General features: G+C 36.0%; 1 protein-coding gene across 5 annotated transcripts; it reads left to right on the top strand.

Moving 5' to 3' along the window:
• The first annotated feature begins 485 nt into the window (after positions 1-485).
• BNIP2 (BCL2 interacting protein 2) lies at positions 486-21,899 on the top strand. 5 transcript variants are annotated; one of them, XM_081831189.1, is made up of 11 exons: positions 487-645; positions 7,895-8,001; positions 9,264-9,331; positions 10,500-10,664; positions 12,313-12,489; positions 15,167-15,269; positions 16,000-16,131; positions 17,278-17,364; positions 17,496-17,594; positions 18,554-18,589; positions 21,406-21,899. In XM_081831189.1, the coding sequence occupies exons 2-11, from the start codon at positions 7,952-7,954 to the stop codon at positions 21,455-21,457; spliced, it is 969 nt and encodes a 322-aa protein (XP_081687315.1). In that variant the 5' UTR covers positions 487-645; positions 7,895-7,951; the 3' UTR covers positions 21,458-21,899. The 5 variants fall into 5 exon arrangements, with proteins under 5 accessions (XP_081687317.1, XP_081687315.1, XP_030892044.1 ...); XM_031036184.2 differs by having other exon boundaries at positions 488-645; positions 10,497-10,664; XM_081831191.1 differs by lacking the exon at positions 10,500-10,664 and having other exon boundaries at positions 486-645.
• Positions 21,900-21,959: the final 60 nt, after the last annotated feature.

Genomic DNA, 21,959 nt, shown 5'->3' with positions numbered 1-21,959 from the left:
TTACCAGAGCATGGTCCACAACTAACTGTTAATTCAAAAAACTAATCTGATCCTCCCTACATATAGTCTGGGCAGCACCGTTGTGTTCACCCTCGAGAATTTTACCAAACTCTAAGGCTTCTTCCGAGGGTTAGTTTCCCAAAATGAGGCCTCGGGTATTTTTCCTCCCCTATTTTCACCCATCTTATGCTATGAAATTGTTGTAATGATCACTAAAGCCAACATAAAGAATGTAAAAATATCTCTTTGAGACTCAAGGGCCGAGTACCTGTGTAAGAAGAGGAAGTGTCACTAGTCCGGTTTGAGTGTGCAGGGCTGCCGCCAGGCGCATGCGCACACGTGAGTCCGCGACAGCCGAGGGGGCGGGGCAGGGAGGAGGCGGCTCCGAGAAGACGTCATGCCTCTGTCTCTACCGGCGGTCGCGCCTGAAGAAGGTCGGGATATAGTCACTTCCGCCGGGGTCGCTCTCTGCATCCGGGTCAGCTGCTGCCGCTGCAGCTATAGCTTGGGGACTGGGCCCCGGTCTCCACTGCGGTCCGAGGGGAGCGGGCTCCTCTCGGCCCTACCTCCTGCGCCCTGGCCGTCAGCCCCACGTCGCCGGCCTGGAGGGGCGAAGAAGACGAGGGAGCCAGGGCTTCCTCCGGGGTGAGTGCGGCCGGGGAAGGCTGGGCTACGGCGGATCTGGGCTGAGAGCAGGCCTGGGGCGGACGTCGGAGGGGTGCGTGCCCCCCGGACAGCCCGAGAGAGGAAGCCCAGGGGGTTATTCGATGTAGGGGGCGCCAGGGAACCTGCCCGGGAGGCGCTTCCCGGATCCCCGCCCAGCTTAGGCCCCCGCCCTTGGCTCGGCTCCTGTTTGCCCCCGGCCACCCCTTTTCCGTTCGTGCTGTCGTGCTCGGGATGGAACTTGCCCCCCTCTCGGCCCCGCTGCACACACTCTGGTCCCGGGCCACTTTGGTCGCGTATTTAAGATCAGTGTCAGTCCTGGTGCTGAACAAAGAAACTCGGACGTCTGATGTGCCCTGTACCCTCGGGGAATAGACACGGAAGCGCATATGTAATGAGGGCTTTAGTAGACCTTCCTCCTGTAAAAGCCGAGTTCCTGCGTGGATTCAGACATTACCTTTTACTTAATGGTTTGGGTTTCTTCTGTATATCTGATGCAGCTGTGGTTCTGCTAGATCAACTCCTGTTAAATTTATTCGCGTCTATTACGTTGCTTTGAAACTTCCCCTGTCTGCCTGTTGCGGGAGCCCTTTGAGAGCACAGCTTTTGTCCTGTTCATCCTGGTAGTCATAGTGCCTTCCTTATAGTTAGTTGAATGAAGTGTGTGATTGCATTTTAGAGTTGCTTTTTTTCATCCTCACCTTTTTTGATTAGAGATCTGTACTTCTCTTAATGCCTAGTTTCTTAACTTTTTCAATGAAACCTTTTTTTTAAAGATTTTTAATTATTTATTTTGACAGAGACAAAGCGAGAGAGGGAACATAAGCAGGGGGAGTGGGAGAGGGAGAAGCAGGCTTCCCATTGAGCAGGGAGCCCGACGTGGGGCTCGATCCCAGGACCCCGGGATCATGACCTGAGCCGAAGGCAGACGCTTTACGACTGAGCCACCCAGGCGCCCCGAAACATATTCTTTTTCTAAAATTTTATAAGAATTTCTGCAACTTGTAAATGTCTAACGTTTATAACTGAAGTTACCCAATTTAGTTACCTTGTATACTATTTTCTTGATGAATTCGCACATCTTTTACTGAGTTCTTGTCATTTTACATTTCTTCTAAACTATTCTTGTTCTTCATAATCTCCTCTGTTGCAGCCTAACATTGTTGGGCTTATACAGGAAGTATGACAGATCCTCTTCTGCAAACATGGATCTTGAACTAGATCATCATAAGTTAGTGCTGTTGTAGTCTTTAAGTATTAGAGGACCTTTGAAGATAAATGTAACCAAATCTGGCATTACAGGCTTACTCTGTATAAAGTTGCCATGAACTGGAGACAGTGTGCTGTATTAGAAACAGTCTACATTTAACCTGGGAACCAAGATGTAGTGTCATTTGCCTCATATGTAAGATAAAATGGGGATAATAACACCAATGTTTTATACCTCACAGAAGTTGTTGATTGGAACATGTGGGGATGATGAATGTGCAAGTGGTTAGTAAATGTGAAAAGGAAAGTGGTTCTCTTCATTGCCTCTGGAGCAATGTTTGTAGGAGCAGCGATGGAGGACAGCATCTAAAAAAGGAAGTATATATAACCAGTTCCGAAAAATTAACCTTGGCTGACAGTGGATCGAAAGTTGTCTTGTTAAGCTTTGATGGTATAAAGCGGAATACCAGTATAATATGATGATAATAATATTCCACAATTATAATTTTATATTACAGCAAATATGTATAACTACAATAAAGTGTCAGAGATCAATATTAGACTTTAATCTTTGTAAAGGGCTTAGAGCGTCTCCAGTATGTTCTGCATACTGATCATAAAAGTACTGTTTGTAGGTGGCATAATTATCCTTTGCTTTATTTTCACAATTTTGAGAAGTCAGCAGCATTGTAATTTTTCTTGAATTTTGTGTTAATGTTTCAGATAGAGGATCTCATTTTGTTCTTTTTTTAAATTGAGGTTCAATTGGCATATAACATTGGTTTCAGGTGTACATACAATGATTCGATATTTTTATATATTGGGAAATGATCACCACAATGAGTGTATTTAACATTCATTGCCACACATTGTTAAAATATTTTTGTGATGAAAACTTTTAAGAATAATTTCCTTAGCACCTTTCAGATATGTAATACGGTATTAACTATAATCACCCTGCTGTACATTACATCCTTAGGATTTATTTTATAACTGGAGGTTTGTACCTTTTGACCCCCTTTGCCCATTCCTCCAACCTCCCTCCCCTCTGGCAACCACCAGTCTGTTCTCTGTATCTTTGACCTTGGGGGGGGTGTGTGTGTGTGTGTGTGTGTTTTAAGATTCCATATATAAGTGAGACCATATAGTATTTATCTTTCTCTGTCTCACTTACTTTACATAGCGTAATGCCCTCAAGGTCTATCCATGTTGTCCCAACTGGCAAGATTTCATTCTTTTTATGGCTGAATAATATTCCATTGTGTATATATACCACAATTTCTTTATCCATTCATTTATCAATGGAAACAGGTTGCCTCCATATGTTGGCTATTGCAAATAATGCTGCAGTGAATATGGGGCTGCATGTATCTTTTTGAGATAGTGATAAATACCCAGAGATTCAGATAAATACCCAGAAGTGGTATTGCTGGATCAAATGGTATTTCTATTTTTAATTTTTTGAGGAACCTCCATACTGTTTTCCATAGCGGCTGCACCAATTTACATTCCTGTCAACAGTGCACAGGGGCTCCTTTTTCTCCACACCCTTGACAACACTTGCTCTTTCTTGTCTATTCAAGAATGGCCATTCTAACAGGTGTAAGGTGACCTCTCATGGTGTCATTTCATTCTTAAAAACCTGCATGACCCTGCTCTCAAGGAAGCAGTGACAAGTGTAGAAGATTTTTCTGGAGGCGTTTTGGTGGTCATTGTAAACATATAGGCTGGCCTAACGTATTTTCCTATAGCGCCAAAAGGGTTTCCAGCCGCATAGGGAAAAGTGAACATAAATATCTAGAATGAAGCCCTTTTGTTTAAATGAAGAAGTGAAAGACTTGCCTGGACATTTTCTTCTGCCAATAAGAAGTGATTTCAGCATAGATGGTAGTTACTAGCACCTATTCCAGCAGGACCATTAAACTACGTAATAGTAAAGTTGCACGTGAGATTGTAATTTATAAATCAGACAGTCGTAAATAAGATTTTAAGATTTAATTTTTGCTATATTGCTGAGTTGCATAGGGAAATCCCCTTCTTCATCTTGGTTGAATTTACCACCACATCTCCCTTCAGAAGTTGTGTCAGGAGGTAATCCATTCTCCTTGATTTTTAACCTCACTGAGGTCAGCAGGTGTTCTGAATTTATCTAAATGACTTCTAGTGGTTAATCGGCATAAGTAATCATGTGCCCCCAGTACCACAAGTATGTTGGGAAATCAAGTTATTGCTGTTGCATTAGGTTATTTTAACAAATGGCATCTTAAAGTGTTATTTCCCCATTCTAATTTACCAAATTTATGAACAAAAAATGGGAAACAGCCACAGTTAACTTGTGAGTCAGCAGTGTCCTGATTTCCTTCAAAGTGGTTGTGCTTATATTGCTCCTTTCTTGTTTGTTTCCTGTTCTTACAGCTGCTGATGATTAAGTGCTTCCAAGAACAATACTCTCGATTGTTTGAACTTTTTGTCTACCTAGTGTACTTTTCTCCCTACAGTCTGTGATGAAATGGTCAAGAGTGAATCTATCTGTATCTCTAGGTTCTGTTTAACTAGCTTAAATAATTATCCCCAAACTAGATATCCATGTCCATGTGCTGTGTGTTTTAAAATCACATGCTTCAATATGACTGAAGTAAAAATTGAGTGAATCAGCAGAGAGACCTGAAGGACTCAGGCTCTCTATGTTTAGAGGAGTTATTTTCAAGTAATAGCCTTGTTCAAGTGGTAGGGGAACTAAAGGACATGGTTTGTCTTATAGAATTTCTCAAGTTACATATTTTCACTTACAAATAAGGAATGATTTTACCAACAGAAATTGTTAATTGCATGTATGTGGGTTGCCCTAAATATTTTCATTACACTTTTTGAGGGTAAAACAACAGGAAGCCTGTTAAATAATGTAGTTGAATAAGAAAAATAAGCCTAAGGGGTAGAGCAAAATAAAGGCTTGCTATCCAGTGTCCTACCTTACAATATTCATATAACTGACATTCACAGGCTTATGTTGAGAATATAGTGATAGCAACTTTCAGTCTCTGCTTTTATTTTTGAGATATTAAATATTTTTCTGAGTATGTGGGATATTTGAAAAAGACAACAAGAAGATCCTGGTATTTTTCCAACACCTACAAAAAGGTAAGACAAAATAACAGAAACTTTTTCTGATTATTGAATTTAGGAAGTATATTAGTTCACTTTAGAGTGATTATAAGACCAGAAAAAAATTGAGAAGTACAGTGAATTAAAAATTTGGAAGAGACAGTTTTAAACCTTTAGTAATAGACTGTTTCAGTCTCACTTGGGCATTGATTTCTAAGGTAATAAGCATTAAGTATTTGGGCTTATTGGCCATAATTTGGGGGTCTTTTATACTAGTTCTGTGTTCTAAATAGAAAAGATTGGCAAGATAGGTATCCCTTTTTTGTTTATTTTCTTCTCTACAGAGAGGAAGAGTTGCCATCAGAGAACAATCTATGATGTGATCAGTGAAGACCTGTGTTAAGGTGTAGACTATGTATTAGAAACAGAGAATGTGGTAAATAAGTCAAGATTACTGTAGTTTAGGTGTGTTTTCCATTACTTTCTCAACATTGCCTGGCTCAGTGTTTTCCCAGAGAATTAAAAATGACTTACGTATATAAATACTGAGTTTTCCGAGCAAATATGTTGGTGAGGAAAAGAGCATTTGCTATTTTTCCTGTGCTTGAAAGTGGGTCCTCGAATATTTAAACCTTTTGAGAATGTGTGAACCCTTTCCTTGAGCATAAGTAAGAATTCAAACTGAGAAGAGAGCCTCCCAGTCTTGGCAGAGATATAAATTTAGTTTACCATGTGAAATCTAACACTTCAGAAAATTGCCAGTGTAATTTTGTTGTTGTTCTGGAACATAATGCTTTTTCTGTACAGCTTTGTACATCTTTATAGTGTTGTAATGACAGCAGATAAAGCAACCATAAACCATGACCACATCTTTGTTTTATTTATTTTTTAATTTTTTAATTTTTATTTTTATTCCAATGTAATTAACAATGTTATATGAGTTTCAGGTGTACAGTATAATGATTCAGCAATTCTCTATGTTACTCAGTGCTCATAAGTGTACTCTTAATCCTCTTCACCTCTTCTACTCATTTCCCACCCATGCCCCCACCAGTTTGTTCTATATATTTGAGTCTGTTTTTTATCTCTTTTTATTTTGTTCATTTGTTTTGTTTCTTAAATCCCACATATGCGTGAAATCGTATGGTATTTGTCATTATATCCTCGAGATCCATCTATGTTGTTGCAAAAGGCAAGATTTCATTCTTTTTTATGGCTGAGTAATACTCCAGTGTGTGGAGGCATCATGTCTTTGTTTTACAAGACTAATTGAAGTGAATGGCTGGCACTATTTGTTTTATTTGATAAGTATTTTTTAAAGTTATATATACATGGTTTTAAAAGTCAAATAGTTTAGGATTTACTATGAAAAGCATCAGTCATTCTCCCCATCTCACCCTCTTTCTTCTTCCACTGGGACCAACCACTTTTTGCTTTGTTTTTAATACTTGTAGTGATACTTTCTGTCTCTTAAGAAATACATGTTTTACTGCTTTAAAAAAAAGAAAGTCATCTATTGACTTGCTCTAATGCAATTGAACTAAATATTAGCTCATCTATACCTCTTGTGCCCTAAAGCTGTCACAGTTTTTGTTGTGCTCATTAACCAGTTGATCTTTATGACTTCTTAAATAATATACTTAAACCTCCAGTTCTTATTCCACCAACCAAACCAATCTCAGCGTTCTTCACCTTGTAAAGTGAGGATGTAGGCACCCACACCCTTCCTTGGACAGACTAAAACTAAAACTGAATGGCCTAGGTTAGCATATGTAATTGCATGAATAGAAATATTCACGGGGTGCCTGGGTGGCTCAGTCAGCTAAGTGGCTGCCTTCAGCTCGGGTCGTGATCCCAGAGTCCTGGGATCGAGCCCCACATCGGGCTCCCTGCTCAGTGGGGAGCCTGCTTCTCCCTCTGCCTGCCGCTCCCCCTGCTTGTGCTCTCTATCTCTCTGTCAAATAAATAAATAAAATCTTTTAAAAAATAAATAAAAAAGAAATAGTCACTAAGTTCAGTGTCTGAAAACTTATGCTGAACTGCATGAGAAAAGTTTAGTGTAGATATGAAGCAAATCAAAATGTAGCATTCATTTACTGGATAGTTACTAAGTAGCCTTCTTTAAATGGCTCTGGAGTGATGGCATTGAAACTAAAGAGATGGAAGTATAGAAAACAGCACACATATTAATTATACTTCAATTTAAAAATGTTAATTATAGGGGTGCCTGGGTGGCTCAGTCAGTTAAGCGTCTGCTTTCAGCTCAGGTCCTGATCCCAGGGTCCTGGGATCAAGCCCCATGTCAGGCTCTCTGCTCACTGGGGAGCCTGCTTCTCCCTCTCCCTCTGCCTTTCCCCTCCTTGTGCTTGTGCGCACGCTCTCTCTCTCTCTCTCTCTGTCAAATAAATAAAATATTTTTTAAATGTTAATTATACATCAGTTTTAAAAAGATACAGCACACTTTACTGAATCATGAATGTAAATGCAATTTACTAGTGTTCAATTTCTAGGATCAACCTCTATCCGGAGGACAGAAAATTAATTATGGATCTAGAGTAGAGAATATATTTACTTTTATTCCTTGTGCCTCCCCCCCAGATTGTTTTTACATAATTCACAAAACTTAATAAAACTTAAATCACAACCTGGGACACACATGCATATATGTAACTGAAAACAAATATTTTCACTGCCCAATACCCTTACTGCAAATAGTACTCACATTACTAGAATATATAGACTCTGATTTTCATTCTATTTCTTTTTTGTTTGTTTGTTTGTTTAATGGTAGTTGCAGCCCAATAAATTGATTTCATGGCCAGGGTGGAAGTGTGAACTAAGGTATAAGATTATTGCACCTTTTTAGCAGATAAAAAGTAACATGGAAAATATGTTGTTATAAATTTTTCTCTTTTCACAGGACATTGGCTCTCTGGATTATCAGGAGTTTGTGGCTGATATTGAATCTAAGCTGAGGATGGAAGGTGTGGAACTTAAAGAAGAATGGCAAGATGAAGATTTTCCAATGTGAGCAATACTTTCAAATGAAAACAAATTTAAAATAAAACTTCAAAATGTCTTTATTGAGATGTCACTTATTAAATGAATATTGAGCTTCTTATAGAAACCCAATGTCAGGGGCGCCTGGGTGGCTCAGTCGTTAAGCGTCTGCCTTCAGCTCAGGTCATGATCCCAGGGTTCTGGGATCGAGCCCCGCATCGGACTCCCTGCTCCACAGAGAGCCTGCTTCTCCCTCTCCCACTCCCCCTGCTTGTGTTCCCTCTCTCGCTGTGTCTCTCTCTGTCAAATAAATAAAATCTTTAAAAAAAAAAAAAAAAAAGAAACCCAATGTCAAAGGTGTTGATTTGATACTAGAAAATGAAAGTTCCTTTCCAACAGTGAGATGAATTCTCTTATATCTTATTTTCCAGTAAATATATATGTGATCTTCTATAATCTTCTATTTTTGTTTTCAACATTTAAATTTCAAAACGTTGAAATTTAAGCAAAAAATGCTTAAATATGGTATTTCTTAAACTGGAATCTGAGGGGTTCCTGGGAGAAGGGAGTCTTTAGATGTCTGTAAGAGTTGTTAAATTTTGTGCTTCTATTTTAAGAAAAAAACTTATTAGATAAGGGTTTTTTAGATCATCTGGCCAGCTACTTTGACACGTTTGCATTTGTATTTACGGTTGTATTGGCAGCAGCTGGGTTAAGAGAAAAAGGGCAAAGGCAGACCTTATATTTAAATGGTGCTTCCATACCATCTTGGTCAGAAGACCATCCCAGTGCATAGGAAGGTCCCTTAACAGTGGGAATATGGACAGCTTGTGGGAGTACTAAGTCACTGCATAGCACATGGTGATAATAGTAGTGATATAGAAATGCTCAGCTCAAAAGAATTGTAGCCATCATGACCATACTGGCATGTGAGGGACAGTTTACCTTCGCCACACATTGTATTGTATTTCATGTTAAGCTCGTGCATTTGAGTTACATGTTTTTTAGGTTGTTTATAATTTTTAGGTTTGTTTTGTAGTTGTATTTAAGAGTAGTTACATAAGGAATTTATATCTACTTTTATGTGTTATTTATATAGATATACAAATCATTTCTGACAGTCTGAAAATTTTGTCTTTAAAAGTCGTTTGTAAATTATTGAAGCTTAAGAAACTGCTTTATTCAGTTTTCCACGTAATTGATTCTATAAGATATTTTAAATAGCTCTTTGAACTTCAAAAAAAAATTTTTTTAATTTGTGAATTAAAAATTATGTCTGTATCTTCTAGACCTTTACCAGAGGATGATAGTATGGAAGCAGATATACTAGCTGTAACTGGACCGGAGAGCCAGCCTGGTAAGAACTTGGCACTTTGGTTTCAACGAAATGGTAGACTTTGTGCTATTTTTTAACACATTTCTTTGTCAAGGGAAAAAAGTATTCTCATTTTTTGTTCTATTATACAGAGCCAAAGGATAAGTTGAATGTTTAAGAAAGCATTTTTTGAGTGCTTTGGAAATTTAACTTTGTAAAAACATACCCTTGGGTTGTGGAAATTTCTACAATAAAAGGTTGAGAGGAGCTCATTTTTAATTGTAAGAACTGACTATAATGTTTGCCTCTGTTACTTAAAAAGACTTCTCCTTGGGGCGCCTGGGTGGCTCAGTCATTAAGCGTCTGCCTTCGGCTCAGGTCATGATCCTGGGGTCCTGGGATCAAGCCCTGCATCGGGCTCCCCGCTCAGCCGGAAGCCTGCTTCTCCCTCTCCCACTCCCCCTGCTCGTGTTCCCTCTCTCACTGTCAATCTCTCTGTCAAATAAATAAAAGTCTTTAAAAAAAAAAAAAAAAAAGACTTATCCTTGCTGGCATGTGTTGTCTTGTCATGATGTAGAAGCAATAATGATCAAAATCCAAGGTTTATAAATTAATGCTTTGGGATTGTGTTTGATTAATGTTATTTTTCTCAAGAATGAAGTGGTTAGAATTTTTCTCTTTTTGGGGCACCTTGATGGCTCAGTCAGTTAAGCATTTGGGCTCTTAATTTCGACCCAGGTCATGATCTCAAGGTCATGAGCTCGAGCCCCACGTTGGGCTCAGCGCTAGGCGGGGAGCCTGCCTAAGATTCTCCCTTTCACTCTACCCCTCCCCCCGTTCACATGCTCATACTCTCACTCTCTAAAAAAATAAATATATTTTTAAAGATTTTATTTATTTACTTGAGAGAGAGGCCAAGATCGTGAAAGAGGGAGAGAGAGCAAATGAGCAGGGGGGAGGGGCAGAGGGAGAGGGAGAAGCAGACTCCCCACTGAGCAGGGAGCCTGATGCAGGGCTTGATCCCAGGACCCTGAGATCATGACCTGAGTCGAAGACAGATGCTTAACCGACCAAGCCATCCAGGCACCCTAAAAAACAAATAAATATTAAAAAAATTTTTTTTCTCTTTTTCAATTTGAGCATGTAAACATTCCTTCTAATCTGTTTTTCACTTTTTTTTTTTTTAAACCCATTCCATGCTCACTAGAAGTTAATGGAAATAAAGTAAGAAAGAAACTCATGGCTCCAGACATTAGCCTGACCCTGGATCCTAGTGATGGCTCTGTGCTGTCAGATGATTTGGATGAAAGTGGGGAGATTGACTTAGATGGCTTAGACACACCATCAGAGAACAGTAATGAATTTGAGTGGGAAGGTAAATGCTTCATTGTTTTTATCTGACCTTTATTAATGTTTGTCTCTATATACATATGTGTTTTTTGAATAGGAGTCTCCTATTAGGATAATTGAAAAACTTAAAACTTGATCTTGAACTTAAAATCAATAATTAAGGGATTTTGTTGAAATATGAAGTTATTCTTTCTAAAGTTCCTACTATATTTTGTTACTAAGAGGAAATTCTGCTAACACAATATTCTCATGGCTTTCAAAAACGGTTTTTAGTAGATTACACAAGTGGCTTTATTTTCTTTCTTAATTGCTCAGGATTATGAAATTATGTTTTTTCATGTTGCTTCCAAAATACTGCTTGATAAGTATAGCATGTTCTTTTCTTTAGTCAGTCAGCTAAGGAAAAGAGCTTTGACGAGACATGTAACATAGGGAATATGCTAAAAGTAGTTAAGGGTTTACAGAGAGGGAGCTTTGAAGGGAGTTTTTTGAGGGTGATTTTTTCATTTGGTTTGCCTGATAGTGCTGCACTATGTAAACAACCAACTTGAATTAATGTATACTCTTAGTCCCCAAACTTCATATTCCTTATTATTAAGTTACTTAGAAGTCAAAGGATTGGCATGTGTTTTGCTTTGCATGTTTTCTTTAATGAGATAATTTCTATGTACAGTATCTTTATATAGTTGTTTATATATTCCATCTTTAAAATGATTTTTACTTCAAAGCAGTGTTTAACACTCTGTTTTATCAGCAGTAAAGAGTAAGATCTTTGATATGCTATATCTTTGTTCCTTTTTTCTTCCCTGTTTTACTGGTTCAATAAGCAGTCCAGTAATAAGCAATATTTTAAAAAGATACTGAAATAGTTTTCTGCCTATGTGTTTTGTCTCTTCTTTCTTTAATGCTGCTGTAGTCATTTCCTGGAAGGATATTTTCCGTTAACAGCTTTATCTTGGAAACAAACAACTAACATGCCGTAGGTCCCCCTCCCCCCCCATCTTTTGGTAAGGACTCTGATACTAAAATTTTGAAAATCATTACTTCATTTAAAATCCTCTAAAATGCAATCTTGAAATATAAATTACACCTAATCATTGGTGCTTCTGCTTTGGCTAATGTCAATTTAAAATAGACTTTTGCATGTACATGTCAGAATGTTATTAGTAAATTTCTGCTCAATAAAACTGATCAAATGAGAAATAATCATTGGCTGGTTAACCACTTTCTATCTGGTATTACAGTGTTTGGGGAATAATTTATATGCTCAATAAAACAATTTGTTCTCAGTTACTTTAAATAACCTATAGTGGTAACTACCAAGAACAGTGTTGTAAATAAAATCTCAACGGCATTGTAAGGCCAATGTACTAAGATTTTGATGGCTGTATGAATTATCTTTTTTGAACTCATGAACATACATTGCACTGTGATAGGTGCTTTGTGAATTAGCCCATACAAAAAAAGTTAACCATGATTTCCAAAAACATAAAATGGCCTCGTATCAGTAACAAGCCTTTTCCTCTGTTACAGAAGAAATACTTAAAATTCCACAGAAGATATAATGAAAAAATCCCTGAACAATCTAATTAGATAGTAAAGTGGTTAACATGTAATTTGATTTTTATTGTATAAATAACAATTTGTGATTCAAAAACCTTTTATTTTGACAGATGATCTTCCAAAACCCAAAACTACTGAAATTATTAGAAAAGGCTCAATTACTGAATACACAGCAGCAGAGGAAAAAGAAGATGGACGACGCTGGCGTATGTTCAGAATTGGAGAACAGGACCACAGGGTCGATATGAAGGCAATTGAACCCTATAAAAAAGTTATCAGCCATGGAGGTAAGAGCGATCAGAGATTGTTCATATCTTTTTTACTCTATCTTGAGTAAAAAAATAGATATAATAAACATTTATGTCATTTTAGAAACAACAGTTTTGAAGTAAAAGGATAAAACCAAATATAAAAATCGTTAGTACATGCACACAGTATATTCAAAAGGTACAAGAGTATACAGTGGAAACTGTTTTCCACCCTGACTCCAGACACCTCCCCCCAAAACTGAGACTTTCTCCCCTTTTTATCCATTTATAATTTATATATAGTGAAATGCTATAATCCTTTTTTGTAGTACTTGCAATTTTTTCCCCAGCTTCATGAGATATAATTGACATATTGTGTAAGTTTAAGGTGTAAAACGTGTTGATCTAATGCAATACATATTACATAATGATTACCATTTCTTTTTTGTGGTGTGAACATTTAGGATCTACTCTCTTAGCAACTTCTGAGTACATAATACAGTATTACTAACTAGTCACTATGCTGTACATTAGACCCCTAGAACTTATTCATCGTATAACTGGAAGTTTGTACCCTTTGACCAACATCTCCTCTTTCCCCCTAGCCCCTGGCAAACACCATTTTAGTCTATATTTCTAAGTTTGGCATTTTTAGATTCCACATATAAGTGATATCATAGAATATTTGTTTTTCTTCTCACTTTTTCACTTGGAAGCGCTCTAATCTGAAATGTAGTATTCAGTGAGTTTTGACAAATGCCCATATTACCATATATACCCATATCACCTACACCTAGACATACAGAACATTTTCATTGCCCCAGAAAATTCTCTCAAACTCCTTCTCAATGAATACCCCCCTCTCCAGTAACCACTATTCTCATGTCTACTCCCATGATTACTTTTGCCTGTTCTAGAATTCCATGTAACTGGAATCATATAGTGTACCTTCTTTTGTTGATTTCTTTTGCTCAGCATGTTTTTGACATTCATCCCTGTTGCACATGTCTGTCGTTCATTCCTTTTCATTGCTAAGTAGTATTTCATTGCATGGATAAACTACAATTGGCTTATTCATTTTTCTTTTGATGAACAGGTGAGTTGTTTCCAGTTTGGGCCATTATGATTAAAACTGCTGTGAACATTCTTGTACTAGTCTTTGTGGATATAAGTAAAACTTGGCATTTTAAACTGTGACTCTTAATTTACCTTAAAACCCTGAAAAAATAATTTAGTTTTACCATAAAGTACAGTACTAGTTCATTCCACGTTTTTATGGAGCAACATCTTTGCATATTTGTGGAATATCCAAAAATAAAAGGCTTCATTTCTTTTTTTTTTTTTTTTTAAAGATTTTATTTATTTATTTGAGACAGAGAGAATGAGAGACAGAGAGCATGTGAGGGAGGAGGGTCAGAGGGAGAAGCAGGCTCCCCGCTGAGCCGGGAGCCCGATGTGGGACTCGATCCCAGGACCCTGGGATCATGACCTGAGCTGAAGGCAGTCGCTTAACCGACTGAGCCACCCAGGTGCCCCAAAAGGCTTCATTTCTTAAGAAATCGCAAGTCAAATAGGAAAAGCTATGGGAGTATGATTATAACTTCTATCCATCTGACTGTGCCATGTATAGAAGTTTACGTAGACACCATAAATAGTGTTAGAATGTTAATGGTAGTCAAAATGCAAGTCACTCTCTAGAACATTTCTTATTACCTGAAATCCTAATGCAGGAAAGGGGTAGGTTAAACAGATTGGGTTTTTTTATGTAGAGTCCTTTCTACTTAATTTACTTTCTGCCAAATCCATTTCCCTCTGTATTTCTATAGTCTTCATTCATCTGAAACCAGATCACCTGAATATTTGCAGTTACATTATTCTGCCTAATTTAATCCTATTCAGATGAAGAAAACAGGATAATCTGGATCAGGAAGTCCACAGACTTGCATTAATTCAGCCAGTTTATAGGAAACAAGTTGTGAGACCAGCCTCATGGTTCAGACTATCTTAAAGTATCTTTCAGAAAGAGTGCTTTATTTGGATTAGGGGGAAATAATTAGGACCATTTTATCCTATTGAATTATCATAGTGTGTTTTGTGACTAAGAGATTGAGAAAGGTATTGAAGATGCTAATGTACTTGAACTGTTTAAACCTTTTCAGTGTATGTTTGTAAACAACAAAAATGAAAGTTAAACCAGTGTTACTGGATACAGCTTAATATCTAGAGATTATAATAAACATACACATTTTAACACTTTTTCTTCAGTTAAAATTGTCAGAGATGTAGTTTTTAATACTCTAAATCTACAAAATGCTAGGCATTGCTGAGTGTAAAAGTATTTTTTAAAAAGCACCCACTTTAACCATAACTTGCATAAGATTGTTTTATTGCAGATGTTTTCATATTATGCCTGCTTGGATTATATCATTTCATTTGTCTGTTTACTAAAGTAGGACTGGCTTTCTGATTATGTCACTTTAAATGGGTTTCTGGTTTTTATGCCCACTGTTTCCTCTTCAGATTTTATTCTCATTTTGAGAAGAGGGGATTTTAAGATCTTTATAAGGCTATATAAGGTTAAAAAAGAAACCATGTTTTTTGATCAAAAAAATTGTGGGGGAACATGAACCACTATACAATCTATCAACTGTACATACAGATTTCCCCTGAAAAAGTAAAATCATGCTGGTGATTTTATCTTTGATTTCTTTTTCAGGATATTATGGGGATGGATTAAATGCCATTGTTGTGTTTGCTGTCTGTTTTATGCCTGAAAGTGGTCAACCTAACTATAGATACCTGATGGACAATCTCTTTAAGTAAGTATACCTTCATAAAAAAATTTGGACAGAATTCTGAGTTAATTAGATCTCCAATTTAAGACGTGAACTTTACCTGGGAGAAGATTATAATTATCTCCATTCCAGTCCTTTAAGTCCTTATTCTTTGGCATTATAAAACTCTTCATTTTCTAACTCAACAGGAAAATTGTCAGTTTAAAACTGGAAGGGCTATTTCAGATTATCTGTTCCAACTTCTTTATTTTACATTAAATGTAAAGAAATTCTTCTATCTCAAAATCATATGGCTAAACTGCATTTACTCCCAAAAAGCCAAATATAACTGAACTGACTCAGTTCTATTTCCACAGAGTCATTCTGTTTCTTAAGTTAGTGGTGTTTTAAAAAAACTTATTATGGAAAATTTCAAACTTATATAAAGGTAGAGAGAAGTGTATTGAATCTTTGTGTATGAATCCCCTGCTCCCACAATTAGTTTATACTTCATTCCCAAAATGTATGCTCTTCCCATTGTATAACTTTGAAGCAAGTCCCAGAAATCATGTCAGTTCATCTGCAGACTTTTAAATGTGTATTTCTAGAAGATAACTCTTTCTGATACACAATCATAATACCAACTAATGCAGTTTTGAAATTTTAATTGGTTTTGCTGTCATTGAATGGAAGAGAACGGCATTATATCATTTGCATAATTTTGTTTGGTTCTACAAAGCAGTATTTAAGGCTTAAACTTAATTTGTTTTTACAGGTATGTTATTGGCACTTTGGAGCTGTTAGTAGCAGAAAACTACATGATAGTTTATTTAAATGGTGCTACAACTCGAAGAAAAATGCCCAGTCTGGGATGGCTCAGGAAATGCTACCAGCAAATTGATAGAAGGTATTGTAAATACACATTGAAAGCTAGTCTGAATAATTTTTATAATAGCTTTGTTCAATTTTATTTCCTGTTGTCACTTAAGGACACCATAAATTATATTTGTTAATTTCATAACATGTTTCTATTTTCTCAATTCAGTATTTTAGAATATCATGAAAGAAATTAGTTTTGATCTGTTTTATAAAGAATAATTCCTTAAAACCTATAAAATAGTTCTTTATCTCCTTATTTATACCACATTGAACAGTTTCCTATAATTTACATTTTGGGAAAGGATGGAGAATTTAGTACATTTCCTATTTTAATACATTCTGAATTTTGCTAGCTCATAGTGCTTAGCATATTTTATGGTTTTTAAGATGCTTAGCTATAATCTTATTTTGGAATGAGCTCTAGGGAGTGTATTCTCCTGGGAGTTAGTCATCCATGCTAATGGAAGGAACTTTAAATCTCCAATTGGTTTGATTAGACTGTAGCCACATCGAACTAGTTTAATGAACTCAGACTCATTAATAGGTTTCTCTAAATACCTAAACATGGCATGGGCTAGTTTTATGATTTAAAAAAAAAATCCTTAATGATCACTTAAGTGTGGAATATGCATGATAAAACAGCAGTTTTTATTTGGCCATTTTAAGTCGTCCAGGGTAATACCGTTAATTTTTACTCAGAATTTTGGACTCCATAAGAATGTGTTAGATCTGATTTACATTTCCTGTTCCTGTGGTGAACTTGACTCCCATCTTTCTGCCGGCACAGTGCCTTTCATGGTGAAGAAATGAGTACCAGTTCCCCTCTCATCCTGAAAAATGAAATTTCATATTCAGTATTGACCTCTACCCCAGTTGACAGAATTCTAAAGACAAGTGAATGTATTTAGGAGACATTTAACAACAAGCTATACTGTGGACATAAATTTAGCCAAATGAAGTAAAGTTCATCTTGTAGCAGGAGGAGAAACAGAATTCAAGAATGTATTTTCTTGTCTTTAGGAATATCACAACTAAATGAACTTTTGGATGACAGATTTGTGTGTGTATAAAGTTGTACATACTTATTGATGCCTTACCTTTCCTTCTAGCATTAGAATTTATAGAGCTTAAAAATTTTTCTTTTTTTCTTTTTCTTTTTTTTTTTTTATTCCAGGTTACGGAAAAACCTAAAATCACTAATCATTGTACATCCCTCATGGTTTATCAGAACACTTCTAGCTGTCACAAGACCCTTTATTAGGTAATTTTCTGAGAGTCATTGACTTAAAAAAAAAAAAAAAAAACAGAAACAAAAACAAACTCCTTATGTGAATTTCTTGTCAGTTCTGTTGGTCAGAATATTGAGATAATTATCTTTATTTTCTTCCATAGCTCAAAATTCAGCCAAAAAATTAGATACGTCTTTAATTTGGCAGAACTAGCGGAACTTGTCCCCATGGAATATGTTGGCATACCAGAATGCATAAAACAGTATGTTTTGTTTTATTTCTTTAATTATATTGGATCTTTATATATTGATGTACAAGAGGTAAATATTTTTCAATAGTCATTCTGTTACACTTCCTATATGATAAATATTTTGTAACTGCTCTTGTTTTTATGACTAAGGAAAAGGGAAAGAAGCGATTTTCCAGCACCTTCCCCACAAGTCACCATTTTCTTCAGGTTATCAGCTGAAGAAGCAAGGATTATTTCTGGTTGTGATTAATTTTTATTTTTAAAGACTGTTTATTTTTTTTAAAGATTTATTTATTGAGAGAGAACACATGAGATGGGGGAGGGTCAGAGGGAGAAGCAGACTCCCTGCTGAGCAGGGAGCCTGATGCGGGACTCGATCCCAGGACTCCAAGATCATGATCTGAGCCGAAGGCAGTCGCCCAACCAACTGAGCCACCCAGGTGCCCTAAAGACTTTTTATTTTTAAGACTGTTTATTTTTAAAGACTGTTTACAATCTTAAGTGGTGATTTCCTCATCAGTCAGTACTAAAGAACATTCTCCAAACTTGAATATGCTGCTTGCCAAATATGAGTAAATTCATCCTGGCATTGAATAATCCTATTACTGGAGAAATACAATATTATTTATATCAGCCTAACCTTGGTTCATTCAGTGGCTGGAATATGTTCTGTTTACCAAATTCACCTCCATCTAATTTTTAAAAGGATTTGGTAGAAGGCTGTTAACATAAATCCTTGAGTATCACACTGCTATAATGTAGAAAAAGTTTTTTGGTCTACTAATCTGAGGTTTAGTCTGTTGAATGTGTCAGAGCCAGATTTCTTAGATCAGTTTTGACTTTCTACATAGTGTGTTAAGTATTTTTGGTTTTGCCTATAGACTTATATGAGTTTATTGTCAGTGCCTTTTTTCAAGTTTTGTTCATCTTCATAACATGTATATTTACTGAAATAACTCTTCCCTACCAAGGTATGAAGAAGAAAAGTTAAAAAAGAAACAAAAAAGGTATATGCACACCTTGACTGGGTTGCATCTAGACTAGTCCATTTGCATTGCACAGACTAACTCTTCCTTATTGGTTGGTTAGCTTGTAGACAAAGATAATAGCATTTGTAAATATAAACATACCCCAGAATCCAAATTTAGAGTGAATCCGAAGTTCCTGATGCTGAATATGGCTTGGATTCACCCTGTTCTAACACCATGTATAATGCCAATTAAGAATTAAAGGCCATAGGCCCTCCTCACCCCTTCATGTTATACATACTGATAGCAAAACCAAAGAAATTGCTAAGAATACTAGTTGGAAAACCAATTACCTCTAAGCCTTTATGTGTTTCACCATATTGTTTAAATGTCCAACTAGTGCTCTTGATAAATATATATGTACTTTTTTAAGGTAACAGTTTATTTCCCTGGGGTTTATGAGTATATTTGCAATGCACATATTCTTTGGCTAACCAACATTGATTTCCCTATACGCTTAAATGGCCTGCTAACCAGTCAAATTCTACATATGATAAAATACCTAAAATTCAGTATACCATTAAATAGTTAAACACTCTGCTTTCCATCTTTAATTTTGAATACTTCTGCTTTGAGCATAACAAACTATTAGCTATTAATACCTCGGCTTAGAAGATGAAAGGCAAGGTATAAAATAGTTACCGTTTTATATAGCAGTTTAGAACAGTGTAGGATTTGGAGCTGACTTGTTAATGGTTTTTGTTTTTTTAATGACAAATTAGCAAAACAGCTTTAATACAGTCTCTCTTAAGGTGAGAGATTTGTATGTAGTTATTATCACTTTGACCATTCTAAGGAAACAGTTACAAGGAACTGAAACATTCTTGACACATTTTGGGTCTGTTGACGAGCAAGAATTCAGTTGATGATGTGATGGAATCATAGCTTTACATTTTCATGTGACACTTAACAGTTTGACAGACATTTTAATGTAGAGATGTGGACTGTCATTTTAGGTATTGCTAATTTTTTTTCCTTTCTAGGCACTGGTGTACACTTGCCAGACGGATAACTGAAATTAAAAATATAATCTGTAATTGTATAATGAAGCCCGCTGCTTCATGGATTTCAAAATGAATTGCCTTTGTTGATAAAATCTGCTGAATTGTGCCTTTTTACAAAGTTCTTAGTATTTAATTACCTGGAATTTAGGGATCAGAAAAATAGTGGAACTATACTTTTTATTTAAATATATTGTTTGATACCTACCAATACTATTTTATCTTGATTTTTTTTCTTCTTTTTTTACTTTTGTTTAACCATAATAGAATCATTACATATATCTTTCAGGTACTTCTTAGTTTTTGCACAAAGTTTGTTAGTCTTAAAAAAATAATAAATCCTTGTCGGCTTGAAAATGGTAACATTCAAGTTTTAAAAATAAAGGAGCATATTTTTTAAAAAATGTAACAGAGGCTCTATGTGGAGGAGCTTACTTAAGGTGCAATCTCTTAGGATGAATACCGAGAATAAGGAGGATTCAAAACTGAGTGTGCAAGCATAGTAGTTTTAAGTGTTGTAGATGTTTCTTTCAAGCAGCTCAGTGCAAGTGTGGCCAGAGAGATAGCAGTTGTTAAAATGTTTGAATGTAGTTTAAAACTAAAGTAATTGTGAAATTAGTTCATAAGAACTAATTCAACATATTTCAGATGTTGAAAAGACTGGATGTATATTGCATGTCTTATCGAGACTATATACCTCTCATATTTTTGATACCAGCATAAAAAAGGTTTTTAAATGTTATTAATCTGGCTTTACCACAGACCAAGACTTTTAGGTCTCATTCACTACTGTTCAGGGGATCCTAGTAATGGGTGGTGATGATCATAGTAATGGAAACAAGTGTGAAAAGTGTCTTCATATATTATACCAAATTGTTTTAAACTCCCCTCCATCAGTAATTCAAACTGGTACAAATATAATAGTAATAGACTGTTGTACATTATCTTTAAGGGGTTGTTTATAATTGTGTTGTAATTACATAATTCTTCTAATCCCCACTTGCCTAAATTTTGATATGATCTCTATGCAGCCCACTACTAATCCAGTTCGATTTTTAACCACATCTAGATATTTCCAATTATTAAATTTGATGGCCTCTTACTATCAAAATAAGTGGAAGGCATTTACAGTCTATGTATACCAATAAATTTTGGAGAATAGTTTCTATAAATATGCATTTTTATCACTGAATTTAAAAACATTGGTCAATTGGTGGCATTAGTGGCATTTTAGTATTTCAGTTAACAGACTCCTTTTTTAGGGAGTTATTTTTCCTGCCACTCTCTCATCACTTAGATTCCAGCCATGCTACAGTTTAAGATTTTAATATACCTGTTATAATTTGAACTTTTTTTTAAGATTTTCTTTTATTTATTTGAGAGAGAGAGAGAGCACAAGAGGGGGTACAGTCAGAGGGAGAGCAGGGAGCCCGATGCGGGACTCGATCCTGGGACTCCAGGATCATGACCTGAGCTGAAGGCAGTCACCCAACGAACTGAGCCACCCAGGCGCCCTAATTTGAACTTTTAATAAAGCTTATGGGCATTTGTATGTAAAGTATTTTATAATCTTTAAAGAAACAACAGTCACATTTCTTGTCGGTGTCCTCTTGTCTTTAAAAATTATCTTTCCTGGTTGGGGAAATGTTTGGTAACCTTTTTACTATGTCTGCTTCTTTGCAAAGCTTTGTTTTTAACAGAATAATATTCTATGCTAAAAGTAGTCACAATTTTTAGAAAGAAAATTGTTTAGTTGCTAGTGTCTTATTATCTATATTGTTTTTCATTAAACAGAGTTGATCAAGAGCTTAATGGAAAACAAGATGAACCGAAAAGTGAACAGTAAGTTTGGCGTCTAGTCCAAACAAGACTGAAGAATGTGCTGATGAAGCAGTGCTCTTTTTTGCATTTATAATGCATTTATTGGCCCTGATTTTTTATGTAACCTGTTACAAAATGGACTTGACTCTTCCTTAATGGACTTTTGTGTAAGGGACTGTTCACTGCTGTATTGGTTTGCAAATCTCTTGAATTTAGCTCTTTATTAGCTAATTATATTGTAATCATTTTATATTTTATATTGCTAAATAGCAGAGAACCACACTTTATATAAAGCAGTTTTTGCATTTGTTTGTTGAATGATGCATCATCTTCAGTAAACTATTTATATGCCTAAATGGTAAAGGAAAGAGATAATATATATTTTTATGTTTCTGAGCAATATTTTTTAATGTATACCTGTCTTGTGGAAGAATGTACAGGTAAATAAGACCATGATTTGTAAAGTGCATGTTCGAATTTTTGTTTTTGTAAATGGTTAGATACATTTCCTGGGTAACTTAGAAAAC

Source organism: Leptonychotes weddellii, chromosome 9 (genome assembly GCF_054177405.1).
Source record: "Leptonychotes weddellii isolate Sample4059 chromosome 9, ASM5417740v2, whole genome shotgun sequence".
In the NCBI taxonomy this organism is placed as follows: domain Eukaryota; kingdom Metazoa; phylum Chordata; class Mammalia; order Carnivora; family Phocidae; genus Leptonychotes; species Leptonychotes weddellii.
Note: the sequence above shows the minus strand (reverse complement) of the source record. Positions and strands in the feature narration are given on the sequence as shown.

What these genes read in the sequence shown, in the direction of transcription:
- BNIP2 (XM_031036184.2), top strand. Translation starts at nt 7,952, where the DNA reads ATGGAAGGTGTGGAACTTAAAGAAGAATGGCAAGATGAAGATTTTCCA. An exon ending in CTGATGGACAATCTCTTTAA is followed by an intron (nt 15,270 to 15,999) that starts GTAAGTATACCT and finishes TTGTTTTTACAG; the next exon opens with GTATGTTATTGGCACTTTGG. An exon ending in TTAAAAAAGAAACAAAAAAG is followed by an intron (nt 18,590 to 21,405) that starts GTATATGCACAC and finishes TTCATTAAACAG; the next exon opens with AGTTGATCAAGAGCTTAATG.